Source organism: Ascaphus truei, chromosome 23, assembly GCF_040206685.1.
Source record: "Ascaphus truei isolate aAscTru1 chromosome 23, aAscTru1.hap1, whole genome shotgun sequence".
NCBI classification, from domain to species: Eukaryota; Metazoa; Chordata; class Amphibia; order Anura; family Ascaphidae; genus Ascaphus; species Ascaphus truei.
The window spans coordinates 7,394,352-7,404,351 of record NC_134505.1 but is presented as its reverse complement, the minus strand read 5'-3'; the positions used below and the strand labels follow the sequence as shown (position 1 = coordinate 7,404,351).

Here is a 10,000-nt window from a genome sequence, read left to right as displayed (position 1 = left end):
TTTTGTTTTGTTTTTTTTTTGCCCCCCGTCCGAGCGCGGAGTACTTCACATTTATGGGGGTGGTGTGTGTGTGTGTGGTGTGTGTGTGTGTGTGTGTGTATCAAACCCTTGGGGTATCAACCCCTTCCTTCTGCAACATTTTCTATGCCCCACCATTTCCCCCTCCCCCCTCCCGGACTGTAATGATGGTAGGGCTTTGGGGGAGAGGTGGCGGTAGGGGTTTGAGGGGGTGGGAGGGATGGGGGGGAAGTGGTGGCAGGGGTTTGGGGGAGGGGGGGAGGTGGTGGAGAAGTTAGAGGGGGAGGGGGTGGGAAGGGTTGGGGTGGGTTGGGTGGGTGGGGTGGGTTGGGTGGGGTGGGGTGGGTGGGGTGGGGTGGGTTGGGTGGAGTGGTGGGGTGGGAGGAAGAACAAGGTGGGAGAGGTTTGAGGGAGAGGGGGTGGTTGGGGGGGGAAGGGTTTTGGGGGGTAAGTAGGGAAGGGTTTGGGGGGGAGGAAGTGGTGGTAGGGTTTTGAGGGGAGGAAGTGGTGGGAAGGGTTGGGGGGGAAGGGTTGGGGGGGAAGTGGTGGAGGGTTTGGGGGGGAGGAAGTGGGGGGAAGGGTTGGGGGGAAGGGTTGGGGGGAAGGGGTGGGAGGGGCATATCCTCTGCTCCTCCCACTGAAATGATAGCAGCTCTTTCCTGGGCTTGGGAGAGGAGGGGTTACGGGTCTGTTGTGGCTCAGTAGTAATTAGCTTAGTCCTCCGTCAATCCCCCCCCCCTCCCCCTCAGTGACTTAACGACTTCTTGCTTCACCTCACCAATTAAAAGCAGCCAGTGCACGTCTGACCTCTAGGACATAGCTGGACGATACACTCTTCTATGTATGTACACTGTGTATTAACCCCCCCCCACACCCCCCCTAAATCCTTCTACACCTTCCATCTGTAGACTACGGCGTCCCACTGTCTGCAGAGGAATCTGCAGAGAGCAATATCAGGCGCCACATATATATACGTCTAGCTAAAAACCCGAAGCGAAGAGGGTCAACACACCCTACGGTTATTGCCGACGGGTACCCGCCGGCAGTGAAGGGGTTACACTGCGCACGCCCTGGTTCCGAAATTAGCACAGGATAAACCGGGACGGCTGCTAATTACGCAGGGATAATAATTATGCGCTGATCCGTCTACTTAGCGGGGTGTGGTGAGAAAGGGGCGGCGCGGGCCAGCTCAGGGGCGCCGACTCATCGCAAACACAAAGGAGGTCACGGGGGGTCACGTAATAGGAGATCAGGAAGTGGCACAGGGGTAGGGTTACCATCTGGGCAGGTCCAGCCCACCCAGGGGGTCATTGGGGTTATAGTCGAAAACCTTATAAATGAGAATATGGTGCCTTGAACCCAATTCCTGAGTGCCTTACTGCGTCGAAGATCGGTGGCGCTCCCACCCCCTCCAAACATGAACCCCTTCACTGCCAGTGACCTCTGTGACCCCTCGCCTTTTCCGAAGTCCAGTGCAAGGCGGTGTAACCCCCCCCCCCCCTCCTTCTCCGCCGATGTCTCTTATCCCCCCCTTTCCCATCCCACCCCCCGGCTCACCGATCCAGCCCCATCATCGGCCGGCCCCTGTCCTCCTGCCCACCCTCGCCTTGAGGTCAGCGAAGACCTGGGTGAAGAACTGAGCGTCCGAGTTAATCTCAGCATCTTGGGGCTCATCAGGCCGATGACGGAGAGGCAGCGGTCCCAGAAGGCCTCCTTGCAGCTCTCCACCAGGAAGGGCTTCAGCGGGTAGGAGATCTCATTGCCCATGTACGAGTAGGACAGGTAGACGCAGGTCAACAGCGCCGCCTGCAACTCCTGCTCGCTGGCCAGCTCCGAAGAGATGACATCCCGGCAGAGCATGTACAGGAAGACCACGTTGGCCGGGGTGATGAACCCTTGGTCCTGCCACCCTTGGAGAAGCAAGGACCGGTCCACGCTCCGTAGCCACAACACCGGCTCCGTGGGCGAGAGGTGCTTCAGCTTGTAACACCTCGGCAGAGGAACTCCCCAGACACCTCAGCAGCTCGCTGGTGGACGCCTGCACCACCACCCGTTTGGGGGACGGCAGCGGGTTGGCCTTGGACACGGTGGACCCTACCACCTTGGCGTTGGAGTCCCGGTGTTCCTGGGCGAAGCTGGAGAGGTTGGCGCAGGAGAGGGACTTCTTCAAGTTCTCGCTGTTGAGGTGGGTGACGTTGTTCTGGTAGCCGCCGGCGGTTGGGCCTTCTTCGGTTGCCGCTTCTTGGTGGAGGCTGCCACGAGGCGTTTCCACGGCAGGACGGACATGATGGAGTGCCTCTTCAGGGACTTCCCGTTCTTGCTGTTCTGGACGGCCATGTAGTGTCCCACGCTGGACGAGTTGCCCTCGAACAGGCCCGACTTGCGGTAGGTCGGGGACAAGGAGAGGACGGTCCCCATGGTGGAGGAGGCGCAGGCCGGTGTGTCGCGGCTACGGGGAATCGGGGCTCCTCTCAGCGGGCGCCGGAGACGTCGGGCGACATTTCAGGGCTCGGGGACTCTTACTGCGGAGACTGAATTGGAGAGAGAAACAATCAGTGGTTATTGCAACTAACAGGACAGGCAGGGGGCGCTTCGGTAACGGGCAGGGGGCGCCCCGGTAACGGGCAGGGGGTGCCCCGGTAACGGGCAGGGGGCGCTTCGGTAACGGGCAGGGGGCGCCCCGGTAACGGGCAGGGGGCGCCCCGGTAACGGGCAGGGGGCGTCCCGGTAACGGGCAGGGGGCGCCCCCCGGTAACGCGCAGGGGGCGCCCCGGTAACGGGCAGGGGGCGCCCCGGTAACGGGCAGGGGGCGCCCCGGTAACGGGCAGGGGGCGCCCCGGTAACGGGCAGGGGGCGTCCCGGTAACGGGCAGGGGCGCCCGGTAACGGGCAGGGGGCGCCCCGGTAACGGGCAGGGGGCGCTTCGGTAACGGGCAGGGGGCGTCCCGGTAACGGGCAGGGGGCGCCCCGGTAACGCGCAGGGGGCGCCCCGGTAACGGGCAGGGGGCGCCCCGGTAACGGGCAGGGGGCGCCCCGGTAACGGGCAGGGGGGCGCCCCGGTAACGGGCAGGGGGCGCCCCGGTAATGCGCAGGGGGCGCCCCGGTAACGGGCAGGGGGCGCCCCGGTAACGCGCAGGGGGCGCCCCCGGTAACGCGCAGGAGGCGCCCCGGTAACGGGCAGGGGGCGCCCCGGTAACGGGCAGGGGGTGCCCCGGTAACGGGCAGGGGGCGCCCCCGGTAACGGGCAGGGGGCGCTTCGGTAACGGGCAGGGGGGCGCCCCGGTAACGGGCAGGGGGGCGCCCCGGTAAACGGGCAAGGGGCGTCCCGGTAACGGGCAGGGGGCGCCCCGGTAACGGGCAGGAGGCACCCCGGTAACGGGCAGGGGCGCCCCGGTAACGGGCAGGGGGGCGCCCCGGTAACGGGCAGGGGGCGCCCCGGTAACGGGCAGGGGGCGTCCCGTTAACGGGCAGGGGGCGTCCCGGTAACGGGCAGGGGGCGTCCCGGTAACTGGCAGGGGGCGCCCCGGTAACGGGCAGGGGGCGCCCCGGTAACAGGCAGGGGGCGCCCCGGTAACGGGCAGGGGGCACCCTGTGTATCTGTATATCTATCTATCTGTGTTTAGTATCTATCTGTGTGTATCTGTGTGTATCTGTGTGTGTGTGGGTGTATGTATCAGTGTGTGTATGTATCTATCTGTGTATCTGTGCGTATATGTGTATGTGTGGGTATGTATATATGTGTGTCTGTATCATCTATCTGTGTATGTATCTATGTGTATGTAACTATGTGTATGTATCTATCTGTGTATGTGTGTATATGTATCTATGTATGTGTGTATGTGTATCTGTGTGTATGTGTATATGTGTATCTGTGTATCTATCTGTGTATGTGTGTGTATGTGTGTGTATGTATGTATCTGTGTGTATGTATGATGTATTTATGTATGTATCTATGTGTATGTGTGTATGTATCTATCTGTGTATGTGTGTGTATGTATATGTATCTATCTATGTATGTGTATATGTGTATATGTGTATCTGTGTATGTATCTATCTGTGTATGTGTGTATGTATATATGTGTATCTGTGTGTATGTATGTGTGGGTATGTATATATGTATACCCGTGTATGTATCTATCTGTGTATGTGTGTGTATCTGTGTGTATCTATGTATGTATATATATGTGTATCTGTGTGTATGTATATATGTGTGTCTGTATCTATCTGTTTATGTGTGTGTGTATGTATGTGTATCTGTGTGTATGTATGTATGTGTGTATGTATCTATCTGTGTATGTGTATGTATGTATGTATGTGTACCTGTGTATGTATGTATCTGTGTGTATATGTGTATGTGTGTATGTATCTATCTGTGTGTGTGTGTGTGTGTGTGTGTGTGTGTGTGTGTGTGTGTGTGTGTGTGTGTGTACCTGTGTATGTATATATCTGTGTGTGTCTATGTATGTATGTATGTATCAATGTGTATGTGTGTATGTATGTATGTGTGTATGTATCTATCTGTGTGTGTGTGTGTGTATGTATCTATGTATGTGTGTATGTGTACCTGTGTGTATGTATATATGTGTGTCTGTATATATGTGTATCTGTGTATGTATCTATCTGTGTATGTGTGTGTATGTATATGTGTACGTGTGTGTGTGTGTGTATCTGTGTGTATGTATGTGTGTATCAATGTATGTGTGTGTGTGTGTATGTGTACCTGTGTATGTATCTATTTGTGTGTGTGTGTGTGTGTGTGTGTGTGTGTGTGTGTATGTGTGTGTATGTATATATGTGTACCTGTGTATGTATCTATCTGTGTGTGTGTGTATGTATGTATGTATGTATGTATGTATCTATATGTGTATGTGTGTATGTATCTATCTGTGTATCGGTGTGTATGTGTATCTGTGTGTATCTGTGTGTGTGTGTGTGTATCTATGTGTATGTATCTACCTGTATTTCTGTATCTAAATGTCTGTCTGGCTGTGTGTATGTGTATGTGTATCTGTGTGTGTGTATCTGTGTGTGTGTATCTGTGTATCTGTGTGTGTGTATCTGTGTGTATGTGTGCATGTGTGCATGTATCTATCTGTGCATCTGTATCTGTCTGGCTGTGTGTATCTGTGTGTATGTATATATGTGCATCTGTGTATGTATCTATTTGTGTATGTATCTATTTGTATATGTATCTATCTGTGTATCTCTGTGTATGTATAAATATCTGTGTGTATGTGTATCTGTATATCTGTGTGCATGTATATCTGTGTGTATGTATATCTGTGCGCATGTATATTCTGTGTGTATGTATATCTGTGTGTATGTATATCTGTGCGCATGTATATCTGCGTGTATGTATATCTGTGTGCATGTATATCTGTGCGCATGTATATCTGTGTGTATGTGTATCTGTGTGTATGTATATCTGTGTGTATGTGTATCTGTGTGTGTGTATCTGTGTGTATGTATATCTGTGTATCTGTGTGCATGTATATCTGCGTGTATGTATATCTGTGTGCATGTATATCTGTGCGCATGTATATCTGTGCGTATGTGTATCTGTGTTTGTGTATCTGTGTGTATGTGTGCATGTATCTATCTGTGTATCTCTGTGTATGTATAAATATCTGTTTGTATGTGTATCTGTATCTGTATATCTGTGTGTATGTATATCTGTGTGCATGTATATCTGTGTGCATGTATATCTGAGTGCATGTATATCTGTATATCTGTATATCTGTGTGTATGTATATCTGTGTGTATGTATATCTGTGTGTATGTGTATCTGTGTGTATGTATATCTGTATATCTGTATATCTGTGTGTATGTGTATCTGTGTATCTGTGTATCTATCTGTCTATCTGTGTATGTATCTATCTGTGTATCTGTGTGTATGTATATCTGTGTGTGTAATTGTGTATATATATCTGTGTATGTATATCTGTGTATCTGTATATCTGTATATCTGTGTGTATGTATATCTGTGTATCTATCTGTCTATCTGTGTATCTGTGTGTATGTACCAATCTGTGTATCTGTGTGTATGTATCTATCTGTGTATCTGTGTGTATGTATCTATTTGTGTGTGTGTGTGTATGTATCTATTTGTGTGTATGTGTATGTGTATCTGTGTATGTATCTATTTGTGTATGTATATATATGTATCTGTGTATGTATCTATCCATCTGTGTATCTGTGTGTATGTATATGTGTATCTGTGTATATGTGTATGTATCTATCTGTATGTCTGTGTATGTGTGTATGTATCTATCTATCTGTGTGTGCATGTATCTATCTATCTGTGTATGTGTTGTATGTATCTATCTGTGTATGTGTGTATGTATCTATCTGTGATGTGTGTCTGTATCTATCTGTGTATGTGTGTATGTATCTGTGTATGTGTGTGTATCTATATGTGTGTGTGTGTGTGTGTGTGTTTGTGTATCTGTGTGTATGTATGTGTGTATTTATGTATGTATTTATATGTGTGTGTGTGTGTGTGTGTGTGTGTGTGGTGTGTGTGTGTGTGTGTGTGTGTGTGTGTGTGTATGTGTATGTATATCTGTATATCTGTATATCTGTGTGTATGTATATCTGTGTGTATCTGTGTGTATGTGTATCTGTGTATCTGTGTATCTATCTGTCTATCTGTGTATGTATTTATCTGTGTATCTGTGTGTATGTATATCTGTGTGTATGTATATCTGTGTGTATGTATATCTGTGTGTATGTATATCTGTGTGTATGTGTATCTGTGTGTATGTATATCTGTGTGTATGTATATCTGTATATCTGTGTGTATGTATATCTGTGTGTATGTATATCTGTGTGTATGTGTATCTGTGTGTATGTATATCTGTGTGTATGTATATCTGTGTGTATGTATATCTGTGTGTATGTATATCTGTGTATCTGTGTGTATGTATATCTGTGTGTATGTATATCTGTGTGTATGTATATCTGTGTGTATGTGTATCTGTGTGTATGTATATCTGTATATCTGTGTGTATGTATATCTGTGTGTATGTGTATCTGTGTGTATGTATATCTGTATATCTGTGTGTATGTGTATCTGTGTATCTATCTGTCTATCTGTGTATGTATCTATCTGTGTATCTGTGTGTATGTATCTATTTGTGTATCTGTGTGTATGTATATCTGTATATCTGTGTGTATGTATATCTGTGTGTCTGTATATCTGTGTGTATGTATATCTGTGAAACTGTGTATCTATCTGTCTATCTGTGTATGTATCTATCTGTGTATCTGTGTGTATGTATCTATTTGTGTATCTGTGTGTATGTATATCTGTATATCTGTGTGTATGTATATCTGTGTGTATGTATATCTGTGTATCTGTGTGTATGTATATCTGTGTATCTGTGTGTATGTATATCTGTGTGTATGTATGTCTGTGTATCTGTGTGTATGTGTATCTGTGTGTATGTATATCTGTGTGTATGTATATCTGTGTGTATGTATATCTGTGTGTATGTGTATCTGTATATCTGTGTGTATGTATATCTGTGTATCTATCTGTCTATCTGTTGTATGTATCTATCTGTGTATCTGTGTGTATGTATCTATTTGTGTATCTGTGTGTATGTATCTATCTGTGTATCTGTGTGTGTGTGTATCTGTGTGTTTGTATCTATTTGTGTGTATGTGTGTATGTATCTATTTGTGTGTATGTGTATCTGTGTATGTATCTATTTGTGTATCTGTGTGTATGTATATATATGTATCTGTGTATGTATCTATCCATCTGTGTATCTGTGTGTATGTATATGTGTATCTGTGTATATGTGTATGTATCTATCTGTATGTCTGTGTATGTGTGTATGTATCTGTCTATCTGTGTGTGCATGTATCTATCTATCTGTGTATGTGTGTATGTATCTATCTGTGTATGTGTGTGTATGTATCTATCTGGTATGTGTGTATGTATCTATCTGTGATGTGTGTCTGTATCTATCTGTGTATGTGTGTATGTATCTATCTGTGATGTGTGTCTGTATCTATCTGTGTATGTGTGTATGTGTCTGTATCTATCTGTGCATGTGTGTGTATGTATCTATCTGTGCATGTGTGTGTATGTATCTATCTGTGCGTGTGTGTCTGTATCTATCTGTGTATGTGTGTATGTATCTGTGTATCTATCGGTGTATGTGTGTGTATGTATCTATCTGTGCGTGTGTGTATGTATCTATCTGTGCGCGTGTGTATGTATCTATCTGTGCGCGTGTGTATGTATCTATCTGTGCATGTGTGTCTGTATCTATCTGTGCATGTGTGTATGTGTCTATCTGTGCATGTGTGTATGTATCTATCTGTGCGCGTGTGTATGTATCTATCTGTGCGTGTGTGTCTGTATCTATCTGTGTATGTGTATGTATCTGTGTATGTGTGTGTCTGTATCTATCTGTGCGTGTGTGTCTGTATCTATCTGTGTATGTATCTGTGTATGTGTGTGTATGTATCTATCTGTGCATGTGTGTATGTATCTATCTGTGCGTGTGTGTATGTATCTATCTGTGTATGTGTGTGTATGTATCTATCTGTGCATGTGTGTATGTATCTATCTGTGCATGTGTGTCTGTATCTATCTGTGCGTGTGTGTCTGTATCTATCTGTGCAAGTGTGTCTGTATCTATCTGTGTATGTGTGTGTATGTATCTATCTGTGTATGTGTGTGTATGTATCTATCTGTGTATGTGTGTGTATGTATCTATCTGTTTATGTGTGTGTATGTATCTATCTGTGTATGTGTGTGTATATGTATCTCTGTGTATGTATCTATCTGTGTATGTGTCTATCTGTGCGTGTGTGTGTATGTATCTATCTGTGCATGTGTGTGTATGTATCTATCTGTGCATGTGTGTATGTATCTATCTGTGCATGTGTGTGTATGTATCTATCTGTGCATGTGTGTGTATGTATCTATCTGTGTATGTGTGTATGTATCTATCTGTGTATGTATCTATCTGTGTATGTGTGTGTATCTATCTGTGTATGTGTGTGTGTATCTGTGTATGCTGTGTGTGTATCTATCTGTGTATGTGTGTGTATCTATCTGTGTATGTGTGTGTGTATCTATCTGTGTATGTGTGTCTGTGTCTATCTGTGTATGTGCGTCTGTATCTATCTGTGTATGTGTGTCTGTATTTATCTGTGTATGTGTGTCTGTATCTATCTGTGTATGTGTGTCTGTATCTATCTGTGTATGTGTGTCTGTATCTGTGTGTGTGTGTGTGTGTGTGTGTGTGTGTATGTATCTATCTGTGTATGTGTATGTATCTGTGTGTGTGTGTGTGTGTGTGTGTGTGTGTGTGTGTGTGTGTGTGTGTGTGTGTGTGTGTGTGTGTGTGTGTGTGTGTATCTATCTGTATGTGTGTGTGTATGTATCTCTGTGTGTGTGTGTATGTATCTATCTGTGCGTGTGTATGTATCTATCTGTGTAGGTGTGTATGTGTGTATGTATCGATCTGTGTATGTGTGTATGTATCTATCTGTGTATCTGTGTATGTGTGTATGTATCTGTGTATGTGTGTATGTGTGTATGTATCTGTGTATCCTGTGTATGTATCTATCCATCTTTGTATCTGTGTGTATGTATATATGTGTATCTGTGTATGTGTGTATGTATGTATCTGTGTATGTGTGTATGTATCTATGTGTGTATGTGTCTGTATCTATCTGTGTATGTGTGTATATATCTATCTGTGTATGTGTGTATGTGTGTATGTGTCTGTATCTATCTGTGTATGTGTGTATGTATCTGTGTATGTGTGTATGTATCTGTGTATGTGTCTGTATCTATCTGTGTATGTATCTGTGTATGTGTCTGTATCTATCTGTGTATGTGTGTATGTATCTGTGTATGTATCTGTGTATGTGTGTGTATCTATCTGTGTATGTGTGTATGTATCTGTGTATGTATCTGTGTATGTGTCTGTATCTATCTGTGTATGTGTGTATCTATC

The 10,000-nt window shown here is 46.1% G+C and overlaps 1 protein-coding gene across 1 annotated transcript in view; it reads right to left on the bottom strand.

The window, feature by feature from the left end:
• Positions 1–1,571: 1,571 nt before the first annotated feature.
• The window catches only part of CDK5R1 (cyclin dependent kinase 5 regulatory subunit 1), an 11,013-nt gene continuing 2,584 nt past the window's right edge, over positions 1,572–10,000 (bottom strand). Inside the window, 5 exon segments of the mRNA XM_075580395.1 lie at positions 1,572–1,624; positions 1,627–1,674; positions 1,677–2,011; positions 2,013–2,232; positions 2,235–2,549. Coding sequence (XP_075436510.1) covers positions 1,572–1,624; positions 1,627–1,674; positions 1,677–2,011; positions 2,013–2,232; positions 2,235–2,436 — 858 coding nt within the window. The 5' untranslated portion in view covers positions 2,437–2,549.